The following is a 23748-nucleotide window of genomic DNA, read 5'->3' as shown; positions in this document are numbered from 1 at the left end:
GAACGGTGCACGCAGAGATTGGGAGTTGCCTTTAAGCGTTGATCCTAGTGTGTTCTTCCTCACTACCTTTTACCTCTTTTATCTGCTTTAGATCAAAGTACTCTTGAATAGTGCTGGCATACTGTTGACTGAAATCTGGCCGATGATTAAGTTTCCTTTCCAGGGCGTGGAAACGGTTTAATGCGATTTGCCTTGACCGGCCGATCACCTGTGTGGGGTCAAACAACGTTTTTAAAGGCAAACGAACTAGATATTTCCCATTCGGCTGACGGATATGAGTTTGTTGAAAATGGTCTTCACACCATTTTTCCTCTGCGTTGAGTTGTCGTGTTGTGGAGACCTGATCCAATTCGAAAAACCTTTGTACCATGTTGTTTAGGTTTGCCAAATTACAACGGATGGAGATTGATGTCGTCTGGGCTGCTTCAGCTGGTACAAAAACTATCCAGCCCAGCTGTGTGTTTTGTGCAATTGGTTCTGCAACCGTCCCTTTGCGTATGTCCGGAAGCATTAATTGCGGGATTATGTCGACACCGATAAGTAGGTCAATGCGACCCGACTTGATGAAATTAGGACCTGCAAAGGATAACCCTTGGAGATGTTTACAGGACTTAATGTTGACATTTTGTTTTGGTAAATGACCTGTTAGTGACCGAAGGATGAAGGCTGAGGATACGTAGGCATTAAAATCCGATCCTGAACATGAGATTATGGTGAAGTCGGTGCTGTGCCTGCACTGATTATGCGACGTATTACCAATTCCCGTGATCTCAGCTCGAACAGGATCCCGTTTGAGTCTAAGCGCTTGAACGATGTTTTCCGTGATGAGGGTGCCTTCCGAGCCATGGTCGATGAGAGCTCGAACTAAAGCTGACTGCCCAGTGGAGTTATTTACGATCCGAACCAGTGCAGTAGCAAGAAGGGTCGTTGAGTTCAGGTGGGAGGCAACTGCGCTGAAGAGTTGCGTTGATGGTGCATTTTGTACAGCGGCTGCGCTCCGACCAGAGTTCGAAGCATGCTGTCGGGATACTTCAGGAGACAATGACAATGTGTAACAAAGTGTGGTGCCGTTGACCACATTGCGAGCAGTTTCGGTTGCTGCTGCATTGACTGAGAGAATGGGAAGCACTAAGGCAGTTGATGCTTGCCTTCGAGCGGTCGACTATAACCTTTCGCGCGAAACAATCCTTGGCAAGGAAGTCCGGGCACCGTCTTAGAACGTGATTCTGTTGGCAGAGCGAGCACCTGATGGATCCAGACTCAAGAGTACTGTGGAAGCTGTGTCCCCTAACAGTGGAGTTTCCCGATGGTCTGGTTGTCTGGCGATGATTGGTCGATTGTATAGATGATCTAACTGGAACGGCTGGTTTCCTACTCTCGATTAGGTCGATGCTGACCAATCGATTGTGAAGAAACACCTCCAGCTTTGTGAAGGTGGGGATTTCCACGTTGTTGCCCAGGGAATGTTCCCAGGCCTGTGTTGTGCTGATGGGCAGCTTTGTGAGTAAGTGATGTACCAACCAATGATCACAGGAATCAATGGCAATGTGTAGTCGTCGGAACTGCAGTCGAGGGTTGTTTTTTTTTTTTTTTTTTATATGATGGACGTTGATGCACTACGAGCAGTACAAACAAGTGGCCCAACGACACCAAGCACGTGCTTGTTACGCGCGGGGCCCTTTTATCAATTTGGGCAAAACATACGAGTTCGCGAGTTCGTTTTTTCACAAGGTTCCATGCCACTGAATGTATGTGTACGTGTATGTTCCCCTCATGGGCCACCAAAATGTTGTGACGATTCGCACCCGATCGTCAAAGTTGAGCAGAAGTCTACTCTGGGGGTCTTTCACACACTTTGTAATAAAAACTCAGAAATTTGTTGAACTTCACCAGTTGTATTCATTTGTATACTTTCAATCTTTGACTTAATGCTAACTTTAATTTACAAATTCGGAAATATAAAAGCTCGGTTATAAACGCGACCAGCTGCTCCTTCTGTCTTCTTCGTAGTTTAGTGCTGCTAACATTAGCAGCAGAAATCTAAAATTCGCTGTTAAAACTGCTGTTGTCCACTGCATCTCAGAGTCGCCAGAAAACAGCTGTCCAGCTTCTCCTAATCGACAGAAACACCCGTTCATGGGCTGTCCGTCATTAAACAGGTTTAAAGGAAACCGGTTTCCCTATTGTGAAACACACCTTAAGGGCGGGGTTTGTGCTCTAAACAATGCATTAATTATTTTGACATTTTTTAAAAGTAGCTCCAAAACAATAAAATAATTGTTATACATCATTTTAAAGTTGAGACTAGATGTGTAAAGACCTACAAGAAAATAGAATTAACAAAATGAAATTTCATGAGGAAATTGACCAATTTATTGAACAATTTAAAGGAGAGATAATTGGTCAGCATTTTCAATATCTTCTAAACACAAAATCTATGTTCATGAATCGAGGTGGACATGATCTCAAAACTACGAATTATGGTGAACACTTTACATTTTGTAATCCAAAAATGACGTCGGAAACGTGCGCCTGCTTCTTCTATGCAAATCGCCAAATATATAACAAAAATGTTCGCAATACCAAAATAAATGAATAAATGTATTATTATGCTACAAAATAAACTTCTGACTTTTTATTTCGAGTTAAAATTACAGGTACGGAGAATGGAAAATATTTCCTTGACTGAGATATGTCGGCTACTTGCGAGTTGTTGCGCGGTCGTGATTTCAACCCCTAGTATGGGAACGTATAAGAGCTAGCAGTCAGCACACACCTTTCCCCAACATGATCGGATATGTTCCTCTAAGATAACAACCTTTGGATACTATTGTTGTGCGACCTTTCTCACGTACACGTTTTTCACCTGACTATTAATTGCACATAATGAGGGGAAGGATACATGATCAATATTGTCACATGGGGATGTGGGGGCGATGGGGGCAAATAATTTTACTCTTTATAGACATGATCGTGACATTTTTATGACTTCAAACCCATTAAAATCAGTTAATTTATTGGATTATGCTAATTGTCCCAGAGCCTGTTATTGAAGGGGGAGGGGGGCCGGGGGCCATTAATATGATAATTGTCCCCCCAGAACCCGTCTTTCCCCTACTACTATTGATAAATAACCCAATCGAATTATTGGAATTCGATGGGTTTTCAATTAAAGTCATTTCATTGGGGAGTGGTACCATTTTCACCATCGGATTAAAGAGGGAAAGTATTACAAAAAATATTATATAAACCGTAATTTGATTTTTTTGGATTTTTTTTTTTGACAATCGAACAAACGAACAAACGAATGAATAAGCAAACAATCCGAAATTGAGTTGCGTGAACGAATAGATGGAAACTGAATACTTTTTGATCAAGTTCCGTTCAAATTCTTATCTGTGCATGTTTTTCTTCACTATTTATAAATAGAAATTGCGTGATTGTGAAGAAATATAATTTATTTTCACGCATTGACGTCAATGTCTACATTTTATTTGTTCTATGCTTCCACATGTTCTTTATAGAATTTCGTTTTTATGAATCCAACTATCTTCTGATTTCGAAAAGCCCAACCAACGCACAAGCACATAATCATCTTTTTGTTTCACAATCTTTTCAACAAGACAAGTATTAGGGAATTTTGTTTTTTTAATTTCTTTTTTAAGAAACCACCTTGAACTGGATCACCCTTCAAGTCCTCAAGTAAATATGTGGTGAGGGATGTATTTTGTACTTTCCGAATTCGAAAAATTTCCGTTGTCCAGTTTGGGGTATAGCCTTTTTCAAAGACATGTTTATATTTACTTATTCGTACATGATCCCCCTCTTTAAAGTCCCCATTTGTAAATATTTTTAGATGATTGTAGGATCTCATCAAAATCTGTTTTTCATTCTTAGCATTGACGTCAATAGGCTTCATTTTAATCGTTCTATGCTTCCTGTTATTATAATTATTAATCAACTCTTTGTATATTTGAAGCCAAGTATATTTTTCATTAAAACTAAACTCACGCCACATAAGTTCTTTTAATGTTCTATTAAAACGTTCCACAATAGATGCTTTAAGAGTAATAAATGTTGAGTAATGATTAATTTCATATCTTTTCATCAATTCTCTAAATTGTTTATTATAGAATTCATTTCCATTATCTGTTTGTAAATTCTCTGGTACTCCACGACCGGATTTTATTATTTTTTCCATTGCTTTTGTAACTTCTTCTGCATTTTTTGATTTTATTGCTTCACCCCATCCATATTTAGAAAATGTATCTATGTTAACAAATACCTATAGCCTTTATTTGATGATGCATATGCCCCCATTTCAACCAAATCAGCCTGCCATAAATCATTAATACCCTTTACTACAACTCTACGTCTTGGAAAATTCTTGAATGATGGGCGATGTAACTCAATTACAATACCTCGTTTACTCATAGCTTTATTTTATCTGGTATAAATGGTTTCTTCTCTAAAGATTCAGTTTCACCTTTTAAAACTGAGGTTGGTGCAATTATATAATTGAAAATGTTACTTTCTATTTCATTTATATCCTCCACTACCTTGTTAAAAGATTTCATGAGAAATTCCAATTTTTTAGAAATTTCACTCACTTTTCCCTCAATATTATTGATTCGAGGTCTTAATCTAAAGATTTGTTGTTTCTGCGGTTGCCTAGAAATTTCATTAGATGTATTCTGTACTACTTTACTTATTTCATCATCAATATAAATCTTTGTTGCAATATCATTTTCATGAATGGGGGGTAGGGAATTTTTAAATCGTTTCCTCTGAACATTTAAATGTCCATCATAATCATTAGGTATACTTTGGAATTTTTCTAGACCTTTTGTTATATCTCTTGAGTACTCTTTCTCATTTAAAAAACAACCAAACTTGTCAACTGACATTTTAATTATAAAATAAATAATGAAAGAGTGGTATATTTATGTATGATCCACATTAATTGTTAAAACTTCTTCGTTTTCACGATGTGAAAATTGACTTTTCCGAAGTATTATTCCATCTATTTGTGTCTGATCAGAACGAATGATTGGTGGAGGTTTTTTTAAATGTTGGTTTATGAATTTGTTAAAATTTTCCAAATTATCAACAAGCTCTTTTATTGAATTATGTTTATACTCCATTTGAGTTACCATTTTTATTACTTTACTTTCCAGCTCTGATACTCTTTTATTTCGTAGTTGAAATGATTTAGTTATAGTTTCCATTTGATGCGATTTCGCTTCATTAATTTTATCATCTACATAAAATTTATTAGCCAAATCATTTTCATGTATTGGTTTTGAAGAGTTTTTAATTCTTTTTTTCTGAACATTTATGTCACCATCAGTGTCTAGATATATACCTGTAGGACTCTCAACTTCCCTTTTGAAAAGCGAGGAAAAATCTTTATCATTTGAAAAGTGACCAAACTTGTCAATAGACATTTTACTATTAAACAAAATGAGAAAATGTTTTTTATTTTATTAATATATTATTTTTGCTTCCCGCAATTCTTCTATTATTGAAAGAATTTCATAAGTATGGTTATTATTACCAGCAGCTCTCGATGCCATTAAGAGTTGCAATCTTTCAACAAGTTCATTAACATTATCCCAATATACATAGTTTGGTGGTATTTTTTGTAGTCTCATATACCCAGAACCAGTATATTCTTCACTTACTGAAGATGAAATTAATGGTTTAATAATTGAAGAATATTTTTTAGAACGATTCCCCTTTACTTGACCATCTGGTTGATAGTTTCTTTTGTGAGCACTTGTTTCAATTAAAATGTTTTTATATGATTCTAAATCATTCTTAGTATAATCCTTAGGACTATTATGAAAAATTAAAGAGTATAGACCTGGTGATAGAGTCCATAAACTTCCACTTCCTAATTCCATTAAATTTTTTTTTAATTTTAAGTGTTGTATTACCCAACATTAAAATATCATTTTTTTCTCTTTGTCCATAACTTTTGTCTAAAATCTTTTCTTGCTTTAACTGATTAATGTTGAGATTGTACTTCACCCCGGTTTCTTCATAAACACTTTCATTTAAATCATCTGTGTGAGGCTGTTGTGAAACATCGGATTCATCTATAAGAGACTGTTGTGAAACATCAGATTCATCTATAAGAGACTGTCGTGAAAAAGCATCAACAAGCATCACTCTCACTATCACTTTCGATTACTCTCTCGTGTACCCTTTTTTCTTTTTTACTTTGAGGTACTCTTATTTTCTCTTTCTTGAACTTAGTCTTAATATCATGTGTATCATTAATATATTCTTTTTATTCAATTTTTTATTTTCAGTGAGTAATTCATGTAAAGGTTCTGTAATAGGTTTAAAAGTTTCCTCCAAATTTGATACGTTCTCATTTTTTATTTGTTTCAATTCATCAAATTTTCTTTTTAATGAATTTCTACTTTTCGTCAACTGTTCTAAAAGTTTACGCTTCATTGTTGTCGTTTTCTCTGATACTCATGTGCTACTGGGAAAAATGTAGTATAATTTAAATATTTATAACAAAGGGTTTGAGTTTGAGTTTTATGAAATTTTATTTTTATTTTTTTTTTTTATTTATCAAAATAGATACATTAATCATATTAAAAATAAATACATTTTAAGCTTTATTTAATTCTAAATAGAGATTGTTATCATTCCTTTTAATAATACAAAAAAGATTATCTTTTATATAATCAATTGTTGAATCCTCTAAAGTTGAGTATCGTTCCGGCAAGTACAGCATATACTCTTCAAGTTCAAGAGTGAGGGCCATCCCAAAGCTGCTTTTCTTACGTTGAGCTCGTCGAATAGGGTAGCACACCTCCGATTCCATCTTCGTCTTTGTTAAAAGAGGTTTTGGTGCGTTACCATTAAAATCCTTGAGTACTTTCATCATTCCCGGATTGACCATTTGTAGTTGTTTCTTCTTGTAGTTGTTTTCGTTGTTTTTGTTGCTTTTACCTGTTTTTGTTGTTTATTTTAGTTGTTTTTTTTAGCAGTTGTAGCTGTTTTTGTTGTTGAATTTACCTGTTTTTTAACAGTTGTAGCTGTTTTTGTTGTTAATTATACCCGTTACTCGTAGAGTAAAAGTGTATACTAGATTCGTCGGAAAGTATGTAACAGGCAGAAGGAAGCGTTTCCGACCCCTTAAAGTATATATATTCTTGATCAGGATCACTAGCCGAGTCGATCTAGCCATGTCCGTCTGTCCGTCTGTCTGTCCGGATGAACGCTGAGATCTCGGAAACTATGAGAGCTAGGCTATTGAGATTTGGCGTACAGATTCCTGAGCTTCTTACGCAGCGCAAGTTTGTTTCAGTAGACTGCCACGCCCACTCTAACGCCCACAAACCGCCCAAAACTTTAACTCCTACAGTTTTGATGCTAGATAGAAAATTTTAACTGAAATGTATTGTTCTCATCAATACTTATCGATTGACCTAAAAAAAAGTTTGCCACGCCCACTTAAACGCCTACAAACCGCGAAAACCTGTGGCGCCCACAATTTGCATGCTAGATAAAAAATTTTAGCTGAAATGTATTGGTGTCGTCAGTACCTATCGATTGATCCAAAAATAAATTTGCCACGCCCACTCTAACGCCCATAACGCTTAAATCTGTCTACCGCCGGTAGGTGGCGCATTTTAATCTCGCTTTGCTGCTTGCATATCTCCATTTCCCTTTGAGTAACGGGTATCTGATAGTCGAGGTACTCGACTATAGCGTTCTTCCTTGTTTTACTTGTTTTTTAGCAGATGTAGCTGTTTTGTTGTTGTTTTCAGCTGTTTTTAGCAGTTGTATCTGTTTTAATTGTTGTTGTTGTTTTACTGTTTTAACTGTTTTTTATGTTGTTCTTGTTGTTGTTGATTTTGATGATTGCAAGATTTTTTAGGTTGAAACTTTAGGTTGAGAACGTTTTAGCTTGAAACTTTTAGGTTGAGACTTTTTGCAGGTGGTTTTTAAATGTGAGTTAGAATAACTTTTGATCGAGTTTTTATACCTTGAGGTTAACTAACCCTCCCTGTTCTTTCTCATTCTTGATTTAGAATCGAGCAATCATAGCAGTGAATAGCATGTAAATAGGGTGGGTTTCAAGAATCATAGAGAAATTAGTTGATCATAGTGTAAAAGTTAGGGTGGGATAGAGAGTAAGAATTGGAGGAACAGGTGTCCACAGTTGGTACTATTAAAGGTTTGTTTTCTCTCATAGTATTTCACAATTTCTTTTGGGGGTTGTAAATTTCCAAAACTATCAAAGTAATGTATACTTTTTTTATTTTTGATATAAGCTACCCAATGTGTACCATTTGATGAACTATCATCTAGGTTTATAATTCCTGACTCTTCTCTCCAAGGAGATTTGGGCAGTGAGTCTCTCATTAACACACCTCGGAAATGTGGAATGTACTTTTAAGCGAAATTCAAAATTTCGAAATTTGAAAGAGGTTTTTTAGGTAGCTTAGTAATTAATACGAGGAATCTTAATATTTTTTTTATTTCTACCAATTGATTTATTGACTGCTTTACGTGCAACCTTAATCGCACTCATTAGATCTATTGGCTTCCGAGTTTTCAAAGCCCGTATTCCTGTTTAGATAACATTTGAAAAACTCTTTACCTTTGATTTCCTTTTCTTACACATTATCTTTGTTCCCTTTTTCACACCCATTCCGAATTTCTTTTTTGTTTTCATAATATTTGTAATCAAGTATGCTGCTGTTTTCTCTGCAATACTACTATCTTTTGAACCAACACGTTCCCACGCTTTATTTATTAGTACTGCGTCAGCCTTATGTCGATCAGCTAGATCCTTATATTGTGAATATGCAATGTCATGTACTCTACAAGCTTCATCCAATTGATTTATCCCACGATCACCGCGCTCCAACCTTTGTTTTAGCTTTGTTCCAGGTCCACAAAAATTAAAACCAGGAATATGTACTTCAAATGGAAGCATTATTTTGTTGATAATACCACTACCTCGTTTCAAGATTGAACTCTGACTGCAACAATTATAAAAACTTTTACCCATTTTATATAATGTTTAATCAAGGAGCATTTCTCATCGAATGAAGTACATTACACATGTGAATATGCGTTTAATACGTCAAAAACAAGAAATCTGTGTTAGAAATATCGAGGGTGGTGATCATTCATTAACAAATTCAGTTCCACGACATAGTTCTTTATTACCCAATACAATAAGAGCATTGGTTGTCGGTTCCTCAAACTGTGGAAAAACAAATGTTATGCTCAGCCTTATTGAAAGTCCAAACGGGCTTTAATTTGAGAATATATATGTATTCTCAAAGAGTTTATATCAACAAAAGTATGAGTATTTAGAGAAACTAATTAAACCGATAAAGGGAATGGGATATTATACGTTCTCACAAAATGATGAAGTTTTACTACCCGCTAAGGCTAAAGAAAACTCTATTATGATTTTTTATGATGTTGCTTGTGAAAAACAAGACAACATTCGTTCATATTTCTGTATGGGACGTCATAAAAATATAGATTCTTTTTACCTATGTCAAAATGAGTAGATCATTCACTCTTACATTAAATGGCAATGAACCCATTACAAACATTTCTTATTTCCCGCCCATTGAACTGACAAATGGTGAATATGAGTGTGCACTCATTGACTTTCATATGTACAACTCTATACCCAATGTTGATATAAATAATAATCTTTTTCATATTGGTGATAAAGTAAATCAACTTCCAATAGGACCATATGAACTCAATGATATTTATGATTTTCTAAAAAACAAACTAAAAGATTATGATCTTGAGAAAACATTTCATATTACAACTACCAAGGAACCTATTTATTTTAATAGAAACAACTCCATTGGACAATTGCTTGGTTTCAATAAAAAAAATAATTTACCCCGACTTGAAAAAAACATATATATCTGATCAACCTGTCAACATTTTAAAAATAAACAGAATACGTTTAGTATGTAATATTGTAAGCGGATCATATATTGATAGTAGACAAGATCATTCATTATACGAATTTGGAATTAATGTTCCACCAGGCTATAAAATGAATATCACACCACACAATCTTATTTACTTACCAGTCAACACTAGAGAAATAAGTACACTCTCTATACACATAACTGATCAGAACGGTGAACTAATAATTTTACGCGGTGAAAACTATACAATTCGTTTACACTTAAGATTAATACAATGATTATATACAATAAAAGAGGTGATACTTACCATCATCAGCACACTTTAAAACATAAAGTTATAGGAAGAGGATCGAAATTAAAAAGACACACACTTACATTAAAAAATAAGTTAATTCTTAAATCGCTGGGCTTCAAAGTGCGAGTTTAACTAAAGTCATGGGGTTGAATGAAATATTAGCAGTACGAGAAAAACCTTTCTCTGATGAAAGTATATCAAAGAAGGAATATCACAGCTATCAACCCTATCAACAGTCATTTAAACCAAATGATGAGATAAGAACTACAATCCAAAATCAAGATTTATATGTACTCCCCCATGAGAGTCTTCTAAATTTTCAAGGAGATATTACTTTAATTAAGGAAGGGGGAGCGGTAGAAACTCAAAATGTTATTGCGAGAATGAGAAATAATTGTATGGCATACTTCTTAGATGAAATACGCTATGAAATAAATGGTGTTGAGATAGATAGAACAAGATTTAGTGGTATTACTTCTACAATAAAAAACTTTGTTTCTTTAAATCAATTTGAAAGCAAGAGACTTTACAATTCTGGATGGAGTGGAGGACCCGATTTCAATTTAACCCCCCACTTCAACTTTTCAATACCCCTTAAAAATCTACTTGGATTTGCTGAAGATTTCAAAAAAGTATTATTAAATTGTAAACATGAACTAGTACTATTAATATCAAAAATTTTTAATGATGTACTTGAGCAAGATAAATTTGAGAGTACACAATTAGTCGGAAAATATCATCTCAATATGACTAATATTACATGGAAAATTCCTCATATAACACCCAGCGATTCAACGAAAATTAAAATGAATGATATTATAAAAAGTGGAACCAATCTACCGATTGCATTCCGTAGTTGGGATACATTCACTAATCCTAAACTAAGTAATGGAACAAATCATGTTTGGAATGTTAAATTAGCTGCTAACCGAGATCGTCCACGATTTGCTTTAATTGGATTTAAAGATAACCACCATCTGATTACAAACAATTTAAGAAATCTAAAGGTCTACTTAAACTCTGAAACATATCCCTACGATGACTTAAACTTGGACTTTGAAAAAGATCGATTTGCTCACCTATATGATATGTACTGCAAGTTTCAATCTAGCTACTATAACCGAAGTGAATCTCCTTTACTATCACCTACAGACTTTAAAACTAAAGCTCCTATTATCGTAATTGACTTATCATATCAAAATGAAATGGTTAAATCGGGGCCCATTGATGTTAGGATTTCAATTGAACTTACCAAGCCCGCTATCGAAAATGTTCAAGTATATTGCGTGCTCATACATGATCGTTTAGTTGAATATAACCCGTTGAATGGTCTAGTTCAGCGGATTGTCTAACAATTAATCAATCAATCATGAGTGAAGACATTGTTGCAATTGATGTTCAAGGATTTCTTGGGAATAATAATAAATGTATTCTAAAAGAAATTGGAGTCGTATTCAAAAACGAGACAATCTTGAATTCTAATTTTATCATACACTTTCCACATGATTTTATTGAATTGAATAAGAAATGTAGAAAAACAGCTACTTGGCTAACAAAAAAACATCACAAAATTTATTGGAATGATGGAGTATACTTTTTCAAAGAAACACAAATGTATTTAAGAGAAATAATTAGAAAACAGGAAATAATTTGTAAGGGATATCAAAAAAGGTTATTCCTACAAAAATTTTTAACAATTGATAATGTAATTAACATTGATGAAATCACTTTCCATATTGTTCATTACATGCTCGGGATGGTGTCTGCTCTCTGAACAATGCTCATAAAATCTTAAACTTTTACACAAACGAAAACTCCTAAACACCTTTTAACCATTCATTCACATTTTGAGAGTCGGGCAAATAAGTTTACGAAATGACTGATTCTAATAACAATCTTAATATACCGACTTATTCTTCTTTAATAAATAAAATAAATTTTTTTATTAATACATTTGGAAATATGATTTCAAAAGAGGACTTGAAATTACTACTGGAGACAAGGAACATGTTCATGGGTACTGACGTAAAGGAGTTTATAAAAACAACATTTGGAGAACATTTAAATTTATGTACATTTTCTAATGATAATATAGAAACTTGTGCTTGTTTTCATTTTGTAATTCAACAATATAGAGTTAGAAAATTAATTTCATCATATATTAAAATTCTAAAATAAAGAGAAAACCAAAAACAAAAAAATTTTCTATTGTTTTGAATTTGTTTTCGAGGGTGGGGGTATCATCAGCTGTTTCATTTTTTAACATCTGTTTTCTAAGTATAATACAACGATTTATCTGTACCAAACTTTAGTTTAAGATAAACATTCAGACTATTACGTTGAAAGAAAAAATGATTTCCTCAAAAATTGAAGAGTTCTTAAGGGAGCATGGAAGTGAGATCTTCAAGGAACATGTTACGAAATTGAAATCATTTCATACATTTTTTAAAGATGTAGAAGCCACCCCAGTAATTCATTCAAAGTATGGTGAACACCTATCATCCTGTGCATGGGCATATGATGATTGTAAAGTTGGACCTGACACTTGCAGGTGTATGCATGTTGAAAAGAAAGAAGAAGACGCCTTAAAATTGATGGAAAGATACATTCATTTATTTTAAAGACTCAATGTAAACTAATTTAACACGAATATGATTAAATAAAAACGTATTTGACTAAATAAACGGTCTCATTTGTTTTTGTGTATATTCTGTTAGGAACCACCACCACAACCACCAACACAAGCACCACCACCACCAACACCCCTCATACACTCCTACGCTTACTTTCCCATCTAATGCTCGCTAAAGAGGGGGAGGTTACCGAACTCACGCTTGTTTCACACCACAAAAGTATGCGATCTAATATCCCTCAAACCAACACCTTTTGACTAGAAGACCGCAGACAGGTTACACTAACAGATGTCAACTACAACTCTAATTTAATCTACCCTATTAAAACTATCCCTAATTGAATCAACAAAACGCCTCACGCTTGTTTCACACCACAAAAGTATGCGGCCTAATATCCCTCAAACCAACACAACAAAAGTATGCGATCTAATATCCCTCAAGCCAACACCTTTTGACCACAAGACCGTAGACAGGTTACCGATTTTACAATTGTCACCCATTGCGTAGCGATTGCGATGATCATGAAGAGTGACAATGTTCCACCAAGAGTCGCAAGATGGGCTGTGTTCTTACAATAGTTTAAATCTTTGATACAGCACAGAGCAGAAAGTCAGATGTAACGCAGCCGCCTTAACTCCTTCGGTTTCGAAAAATCGACAAAGTATCCTAAAAGAGAAGCACAAGACAAAGGCAAGTGGATTAATGCCGAAAAAAGCGTTAAATATAGCGTTTAGAGTAACGATGTTTTTCGTCAAAAAAATTCTTTATAATGTTGTTGCGAAAGAGCTTCTAGTCGTTCAAAATTCAATAAATGAAGAAATAATCGGAATAGTGCATCACGAAGGCCACTATGGCGCTATGAAATCTCGTGAGCTACACTCAGGAAAAACACCGTGCTTAAATCAAGTACAAACAGCCTTGATTTAAAAACGATTTCATGCTTACCTTTTAAGAACGTTCGTGCTTAAGTGGTTCTCACAATGAGCACATTTTGTCTGTAAACTCAAAAAATGTTCAACTATTTGCTCTAAAAGTGTTCGGTATATAAGGAGCATAAATTAATCAGAGCCAATGCCCAGTGCCAATGCAAGTCGTAAGTAAACTTAAAATAATTTTATTATTTAGATATATATCGTTTATTTCAGTTTTCAATGCTTATTTCTTTACCAATTTAAATTTACAGTACATGTTTGTTGATCTAAGAATTATTCATCCTTAAATCATGCCTGCAACTTTCTTACTTTATTATTAAATCGTTCTTGCTTTAAGAACAGACTAGTTTTAATACTTGAACGTAGAACGAAAGGTTCTGAGACATAGTATTTTAGGTCTTGAAAATTCGTGCTTGAAAGCTGAATTTTAACCAAAAAGAAGTAAAACCACAATTTAGCCACGGTAGAAAGATTTGTATACCTGTTACTCGTAGAGTAAAAGAGTATACTAGATTCGTCGAAAAGTATGTAACAGACAAAAAAAAGCGTTTCCGACCCCATAAAGTATATATACTCTTGATCAGGATCACTAGCCGAGTCGATCTAGCCATGTCCGTCTGTCCGTATGAACGCTGAGAACGCTGAGAACTAGGCTATTGCCCACAACTGTGGATCCAACAGTTTTGACGCTAGAATACAAATTTTAACTGAAATGTATTGTTCTCATCAATAGCTATCGATTGACCCAAAAAGAGTTGGCCACGCCCACTTTAACGCCCACAAACTGCCCACAAACTTCAAAATATGTGAACGAGGATATTTTGGAAACTATCAAAAGATAGAGAATTAGGATATCAGATTTAGATTCCGTAGCCTTGTTCGCAACGCAAGCCACGCCCACTCTAAAGCCCACGAACCGCCTAAGCCTGTGGCGCCTACAGTTTTCATACTATACAAAAAATTTGAACTGAAATGTATTAGTCTCGTCAAAACCTATCGATTGATCAAAAAAAAGGTTTGCCACGCCCACTCTAACGCCCACAAACCGCCTAAGCCTGGAGCGCCCACAATTTTTATGCTAGAAAAAAATTGGAACTAATATGTGTTCTCGTCTATACCTATCGATTGACCCAAAAAAAATATTTTTGGTTCCTACACTTAGAGAAAAACTGTTCTCAGCGTTCTTAATCTCAGTATTTTCGATCTCAAAAGTGAGTCAAGATCGACTCATACTAAAAATCCTAAAATCGTCATCGAATTCTTCTGGGTTTGCGAACGGGCTTTTGAGAACGGTCGATCTTGATTTCGGTATGAATCGTTCTCGGCTTCAACATCGAATCGATCTCGATTTCGAGAAGAACCGTTCTTTGTTTTAACATCGCATCGATCTCGCTCCCAGAATCCTTTCTCAATTAAAATGCTAAATTTTTTCAATTTATATATATTTTAGCCGTACGGCTTTAATATCATTACTAAGTTTAAATACATGGAGAGGAGCGTTACAAAGTCGGACAAACTATAAATGTAGTTTCTTGGTGGATTTTTTACAACGTACGATCTTAAATGATATTTGTATTCTACTTTAATTTTTTTACAATATACATAAACTTCACTTACATTTATTTTGGGAATTAAAAATTGGTTAATTTTAACATAAATTTATTCTTGTTTAAACCTCCTTCCACTCCGTCAACCCTGAAAAGCACACGGAACCAAATCGTTGGGAAACCGCCTAACTAGAAAAAAAATTTTAACAGTCTTTAAAACGCGTGGCTTTAAAGAGAAGTCGGTGTTTAAAAACTCGTTTAAGTTTATTAAAACACTCTGTAACTATTCCAAAATAACACAAGGGAAACGCTATTGTCGACGAATTCGTTTATCAGAAACCCGGTACTCAGCTAACAAAAAAGCGCAACCTATCGTTCATTCCTATCGGCTGTTTACGAGATTTTACTAACACGCCCGATAACTTGAACCATTGGAGGCTTTTGTGGAATTTCGTAAGCAGCCGATTTTCTGTATGAATATATCTCCACTCTCGCACTCTATTGAGTTCGCTAATTATTTATCATTTTTTGGTTATAACTTTTTAATGAATAGTCCGACTTCAATAATTTTTGGCATGTAGATGGGTACTAACAATAATAATCTTATTTAAATTTTTGCAAGATATTAAAAATGTGGGCGCTAGACGGGTAACAGTGTTATGGGCGATTATGGGCGTGGCACCCTGCTAAAACAAACAAACCAATAATCTACATGCCAAATCACAAAATTCTCTCTTATAGTTTCCGAGATCTCAGCGTTTATACGGACAGACGGACATGGCTAGATCGACTCGGCTAGTGATCCTGATCAAGAATATATATACTTTATGGGGTCGGTAACGCTTCGTTCTACCTGTTACATACTTTCGCTGAGTATAAAACTAAATTTGTATTATCCACATGTAGATGTACTTTTCTGTAGTTCAAGGACTCCATGGCTCCTACATTGGTTAGCACCACGAAACCGGTCGATTACTGACCTTTATGTATTAACCAGCTTATATTTTATATCACTTGCTTTTGATCTGTCTCTTTCCGCCCTCCAGTCCCCATTGAATTTTCGTCTCTCTTTAGTCTTTCTCGAACACATTTTCTTGTCTTTAAGTTGTCAGATATATTAATGGTAGCAACTTAGTTACAGAGTCCCCAGCGTGCTACAAGATTAAGATTCCTTAGCCTCGTATATAACTGAACAGAACTGTTTCTTTTACAGTTTTAATTCTAGAATACAAATTTTAACTAAAATTAATTTTTCTAGTCAACCTATTAATTGAACTTAAAAAGTTTTCCACCGCCACCCTTACGCGCACATGTCTCGGAAACTATCCGAGTTACAAATTTGAGATTGAGCATGAAGATTCATACTCATCGCAAGTGTAGAATGCCTAGAAAGAAGAATGCATTGATTTCGGTAGTATCTATCGATCTACTTATAGCCCTAAAAAAAGAATGCCACGACCATAATGCATAAATCTGTCTGGTGCCGACACTATTAAAGATCTTGTAAAAGTTAAATGCATTTTTGCTTTGATCATCAATACATACCTACAAGTAGATCAAATCAGACCATTCTTTAAGATATTTTGACTAAATAGTGTAATCGCCGCCAAGAGGCTCCGTGCAATATCGGAGGTATGCTGCTAGCATATCACCCTTGCGCTCTCTTTAGTTGATAAACGATGCACTCGATTATATCGCTCAAATATGATTTTCTAAGTAGTGAAATTTTCGGTGAATGTGAATAAAAGCAAGGCAACAAAACAATTTGAAAACATAAATATTTATTTCAAAAAATTCTTTGCCAATTAGAGCGGCTTAGCTCTACGGAAATAATTTCCGAAATTTGCACAGAAAGGTTTTTAGCTTAGGTTGTTTATTATATTTATAAGCTTCCATTCAAGTGCTCAAGTACTGTGAGTATTGAAAAACTTAAAAGCAAGCAAATGTTTGTTTAGTAATTTGAAAAGATTCTCTGTACATATATACATATTTAAAATTACATACTTCACTACTTGGCGCATGCTCACATAATTAAACAGCTAAAATGAAATGTAATGCAAGCTACTTACGTTCAAGGCGAAATCACCACTGTTCGTGTGGTAAAGAATTTACCTTAATAAGTTCAGTGTTAGCTTTTTTGTGACATCAAATGTAACATTTTGTGTATAGTTCATAAATTTTATTGAAAAATGGAGAAATTACATGATTATCAAGGGATAGCAGGTCGATTTCATCAATGGAGAGGAAACATTAAACAATTATACGAAGACTTTCAAGAAAAATATTCAACAAATTTAGTTGCCACAGTTCAAAGTCAACTTAAAGGAAACGCAAGTGCCAATAAAGACTTTTCGCACGTTTTTAGGTAAGAATGTATTATAATTCCCAGCTAACACAACAAAATAGAAGGATATAATCAAGTGCCTATAAGATATCCATTAACCTGGATGCCGATGTGTGCAATCTTGGGCTCAGTCGTTTTGCTTCTTGCATTTCTCCATCTCCCTCGTACTCTTCTTAGCTGGTATCTCTTGTTTAATTACAAGATTACATAAATTACACTTCTTCCACTTAAGTAATAAGTTCCTTAAAATAAATATTACGCTTAGCCACAATACTATGGTTCATAACACGATTTAAAGGTTTAAAGGTTACTTTTATATATATGCAAAAGAATCAAAAATTGTTGTTTTTAATATTCCTTAAACAAATTTTCAATGTTTTAACAAAAAAAAACGCTTAAGTCGAGTGCGCGTGGCGCCTTCTGAAATAAACTGGCGCTGAGCAAGAACCTTTAGAATCTACATACGAGGTCGATCTTAAAGATCTACAAGATTTCATACTTATACTTATAAATTAAATAGTTTCTTACAGGGCTAACACAAAAATATTTTTGAATTGAATTTTACCGTAAAATAATCCTGTCGTCACAGAACTTTTTAACTTAAAATACCGTTAAATAAAACGAAATTACTTACAAAAGTCAAGCAACAATATAAAATTAAAAGTCATATGTGACGTCACGTCAAAAATTCCAAATAATTGTAGTCGTATGTATTTGCAATAATATTATTGAGAGTTCGCGTAATTTGTTCTTAAAATAATTTTGACTAAGGAGATGCAGCCAAAATTAAAAATCTTTTTCAATTTATAGGTGTTTTAGCAGTGCAAGAGCTTAGATTTGTTGAAAAAAAGTCAGATAAATATATAAATATATATATATAAATATATATATATAAATATAAGAACGTATCAATTAGATCTTCGGATCCTATAAGATCTTAGGGCACGCTCCTCTATCGCCCACAACCGCCCATACGCCCACGCTAAAATCTGTCTAGCGCCCACATGTGTGAGGACTTGAAGATTCATCATCTTCGTGCATACATTTTTTTAAAGTCGGACCATCCATTTAAAATTTATAAGCCAATAAAGAAATCTACGCTACGTGGTGCCGTTGCGGGGTGTGCAATTGTGAACAGTCGCTTTGCTCCATATATCCATCTCCCTCGCACTCCCCTTAGCTGAGTAACGGGTATTTGATAGTCGATGGCATAGCGACTACAGCGATTTCTCTTGTTTTTCTTTTTCTTCAGGCGATAACTAAACAAACAATTATATTTTGTTTAAATTTGTGAACTATAAATTAAACAACTTAGCTTATTTCATTTTAAAGCCAGAACTGAAGAAAATACTTTTTTAGTGTACAGTTAAATATGTATTCCATTTTTGTAAATTTTTAAACTTTCTTGAAGATGCACAAAGTTTGATATTGATTTTTGGAAAAGTGACATTCAAAAAACGAATCTTTCCGCTACGATTTAATTTTCGAACGTCCCGATCAAGGTGAAAAAGAAGTTGTAAAATAATTATGACTTATCCCTGTTTCTGGGATACATATTATGTATATACAATGTATATTATACATACTGCTTGTGTCTAGCCGAAGTAAACACTTCTGGGACACGCTGCGTGACAAGGGGGGTAGTGAGCAATAGACGCACGCACGGGGACGCTTTGATGGCAGGAAGATGATCGCGTCTCGACAACGGTAACGATGGTAAATGCGTTGCTGGACCAGAGGTGATGCGTGAACTGCGCTGAGGTTAAGCTAACGAAGGTTAGCTGCTAGTTGAGATTGTGTAGTATTTCGAGCCCTTCCAAAAGAGGCCGGTGAATTTTGATTATGTATTGCAGAATGTATTGACCGCTTGGCGTGTCGAGTCGCAAGGTAAGTTAGTGAAACGTCGAGTCATGCGTTGACAGGAAACATAACAAGCTGATCAGCTCTTATCACCTGCAGTGGGTGCAACACATTGAGAAATTCCCTCAGTAAAGGTGAATTACTAATTAGGGCGGATCCCTCTTTTAGCTGCGAAGGTTCCAGCATGTGATACAAGTTTACCATTTCTTCTTGCTCAGTGGAAACTGAAATTGTGCCCTGGTAAAAATTGATCATATGGCATGTCAAGAGTTCGTGGAGTTCCTGAAACAAGGCTTTCTTGGTAAAATTTAGAAATTTTATCAAGAATTAAGACCTTTTTGAAGTTGATGGGAAGTCGGTCCTATTTTAATCGTTAATTCTCCTGCATTATGTTTTTCAGTAATCGGCAAGGAACCATTATGTGAAGCGGTTGATTCTCATTCAGATGAGTCAGTTTCCAAATTTTTCTGATTGGATACTTGTATCTTTAAGCTCTATTTTTTTATGATCCATCAATGATGAGTTCGTTAAATGGATCCTTCACCGATAGAGACCGTTTGCTTTCCTCTTTATCAAATTGGTCGTCATCCACTGGATTTTCATCTTTCGTTAGCTCTCGAGCAGGGTTAGGTCCTACAAGATAGTCTACGCCTTCTTCATAAATAGGTTTTATTTCCGTTTTCCATAAGGTTTTTTGAGAAAGGCAATGGCTAAATAACCATGTCTTGTGCCTTGCGCAAGAGGTTTATTAGGTCCTAGTGTAGGAAATTTACCGGTCATTAAGCAGGGGTATCAGCAGCCCCCAAGCTTAGGTCAATAAGTCCAGGTTGCTGAAAATCAAATTCTGCTTACGGCAGTCCCTGGGAAATATTAAGATCGTTGGGAATAATATAAACGTCTCCTATTGTTTCAAAATCAGATATACACGACGAAAGCTTTAGTACTAGTTTCTTTTGATATTTTCCCCCCGATTCGAGATATTTATATGGTTGACGACATTTCCATAAGAGATAGGAGATCTTCCATTCTAATACATGGCTTTCAACCTTTTAAGCTGTAGGCATGGAATTTCTGCATGCTCCTACTTGAACAATGTCTTGGCGCTACGTTTTGGGAGGCATTTCCTGAAAACGGCTACATGCCCTAAAGTTATGTGGTCCTAGGTGACAGATCTTGAAGCTTTCTTCGTAGTGGACTGATTGATTGCGTTGGAGCGTTGTTGTAGGTTGTGCGTTTATCGGCTCCAGCATGCGAGCGCGGCGCTCAATAAACGTCAGTACACGCGCTAGCAGTGGAATTTCCGTTGGTGCATCCGTTGAATTTTCTAGTGTAGCTAGAGTCTGTTTTCTTCTGATAATAAAACACAGAATTTGATCCCATGATTGTTTGCTGATATCGAGGTTACTTAGAGTGCTTAAAGTCTTTCGCACTGTATCACGTAGATCTCAAAGCTGTTATGCAGACCCGTTAATGGGCATATAATCGACGATTTCTCCTTTTGGAGCAAAGACTAATATTTTGCCGTATTGGTGCCTTGTTATACCCGTTACTCGTAGAGTAAAGGGGTATACTAGATTCGTCGGAAAGTATGTAACAGGCAGAAGGAAGCGTTTCCGACCCCATAAAGTATATATATTCATGATCAGGATCACCAGCCGAGTCGATCTAGCCATGTCCGTCTGTCTGTCTGTCCGTCTGTCCGTCTGTCCGTCTGTCCGTCTGTCCGGATGAACGCTGAGATCTCGGAAACTATGAGAGCTAGGCTATTGAGATTTGGCGTGCAGATTCCTGAGATTCCTGCGCAGCGCAAGTTTGTTTCAGTAGAGTGCCACGCCCACTCTAACGCCCACAAACCGCCCAAAACTGTGGCTCTTACAGTTTTGATGCTCGATAGAAAAGTTTAACTGAAATGTATTGTTCTCATCAATACCTATCGATTGCTCCAAAAAAAAGTTTGCCACGCCCACTTTACCGCCCACAAACCGCGAAAACCTGTGACGCCCACAATTTTCATGCTAGATAAACAAATTTAACTGAAATGTATTGGTCTCGTCAGTACCTATCGATTGGTCCAAAAAAAAGATTGCCAGCGCAAGTTTGTTACGCGAACATGCCACGCCCACTCTAACGATTACAAGCCGCTAAAACCTGTGGCGCCCACAACGTTCATGCTAAATAAAAAATGTTAACTGAAATGTGTTAGTCTCGTCAATACCTATCGATTGATCCAAAAAAAAGATTGCCACGCCCACTCTAACGCCCACAAACCGCCTAAACCTGTTGCGCCCACAATTTTCATGCTAGATACAAAATTTTAACTGAAATATATTGGTCTCGTCAGAACCTATCGACTGATTAAAAAAAAGTTTGCCACGCCTACTCTAACGTCCATAATGCTTAAATCTGTCTACCGCCCACATAACCATATATTGAGATCGCATTGGCGCATTTCAACCTCGCTTTTCTGCATGCATATGTCCATTTCCCTTCGGTCCCTTTAGCTGAGTAACGGGTATCTTATAGTCGAGGTACTCGACTATAGCGTTCTTCCTTGTTTTTTATCAATCGCTGGTATTGACGAGACCAGTAAATTTCAGTTAACATTATGTATCTAGCATGAAAGTTGTGGGCGCAACAGGTTTGGTCAGCTTGTGGGCGTTAGAGTGGGCGTGGCAATTTTTTTTTGAATCAATCGATAGGTATTGACGAGACTTATACTTTTCAGTTAAAATTTTGTATATAGCATAAAAATTGTAGCCACCACAGATTTGGGCGGCTTGTGGTCGTTAAAGTGGGCGTGGCATATTCGCGTAACAAACTTGCACTGCTTACAAGGCTACGGAATCTAAATCTGAAATCCCAATTCTCTGTCTTATTATTCTCGTTCATATTTACGATTTTTTGAAGTTTGTGCGCGTTAAAGTGGCCGTGGCAAACTTTTTTTGGGTTAAGTAATAGGTTTTTATGAGTAAAATACATTTCAGCTAAAATTTTTATTCTAGCATCAAAACTGTAGGAGCCACAGTTTTGGCCGGTTTGTCGTTAGAGTGGGCGTGGCACATTGATGAAACAAACTTGCGCTGCGTAAAAAGCTCAGGAATCTGCATGTTTTATCCCAGTATTTTAGCTCTTATAGTTTCCAATATCTCAGCGTTCATCCAGACGGACGGACGGACGGAAAGACGGACATGGCTAAATCGACTCGGCTAGTGATCCTGATCATGAATATACTCGTATATACTTTGTGGGGACGGAAAAGCTTCCTTCTGCCTTTTACATACTTTCCGACGAAATCAAAGAGCAGCGAAATCAAAGAGCGCTTGGATGCTGTGTACGGTGACTCTTCTCCTTCGATGGCGACCGTCAAAAATTGGTTTAACGAGTTTCAACGTGGTCGCACGTCGGCTTTTGGTGAGCCACGCCCAAGTGCCCCGAAAACGGCTACCACGGAGGATAACGTGACAAAAATCCACGATCTCGTATTGGCAGACCGCCGATTGAAGATACGCGAGATAGCTGAGACTGTAGGCATGTCATGGGTCATATCCTGCACGAAAATTTTGGGCATGAGAAAGCTGTCGGCGCGATGGGTGCCGCGTTTGGTCACTCCGGCCAACAAACGCAACCGTGAGACCCCTTCAGAGCATTGTTTGACTCTGTTTAAGCGCAATCCGAAGGAGTTTCTGCGTCGACGAAACATAGATCCACTTGTACACACCAGAGACCAAGGAACAGTCGAAACAGTGGACTTCATCCGGCGAACCTGCTCCGAAGAAGGCGAGGACTGTCCCATAGGCCGGAAAGGTGATGGCCACCGTTTTCTGGGATTTACAAGGTGTGATCTACATCGACTACCTGGAGAAGGGCCAAACGGTCACAGGGCTGTACTATGCCGAATTATTGGGCCGATTCGCCGCCGAATTGCAGAAAATACGGCCCCATTTGGCGAAGAAAAAAGTGCTCTTCAATCATGACAACGCACCGGCTCACACTTCCGCCCTCGCCAAGGTCAAATTGGTCGAATTGGGCTACGAACTGCTACCCCATCCACCATGTTCTCCAGATTTGGCCCCGTGTGACATCTTTTTGTTTCCAAACTTGAAAAAGTCACTCGCTGTGCAGAAATTTGCGTCGAATGAGGAGGTCATCGCCCCCACAGAGGCCTATTTTGAAGACCTCGAGAAAACGTATTTTTC

The 23748-nt window shown here is 36.2% G+C and overlaps 1 protein-coding gene across 1 annotated transcript; it reads right to left on the bottom strand.

Moving 5' to 3' along the window:
- Positions 1 to 31: 31 nt before the first annotated feature.
- LOC139352836 (uncharacterized) lies at positions 32 to 19756 on the bottom strand. The gene is made up of 4 exons (XM_070995474.1): positions 19646 to 19756; positions 1184 to 1496; positions 643 to 1110; positions 32 to 576 (listed from the first exon to the last, which is right to left on the bottom strand). Exons 1-4 carry the CDS (start codon positions 19754 to 19756, stop codon positions 32 to 34), a joined length of 1437 nt encoding a protein of 478 aa, XP_070851575.1.
- Between the last annotated feature and the right edge of the window lie 3992 nt (positions 19757 to 23748).

Source organism: Drosophila suzukii, chromosome 3 (assembly GCF_043229965.1).
Source record: "Drosophila suzukii chromosome 3, CBGP_Dsuzu_IsoJpt1.0, whole genome shotgun sequence".
In the NCBI taxonomy this organism is placed as follows: domain Eukaryota; kingdom Metazoa; phylum Arthropoda; class Insecta; order Diptera; family Drosophilidae; genus Drosophila; species Drosophila suzukii.
The sequence above is the reverse complement of the archived record's forward strand: the minus strand, read 5'-3'. Positions and strand labels throughout refer to the sequence as shown.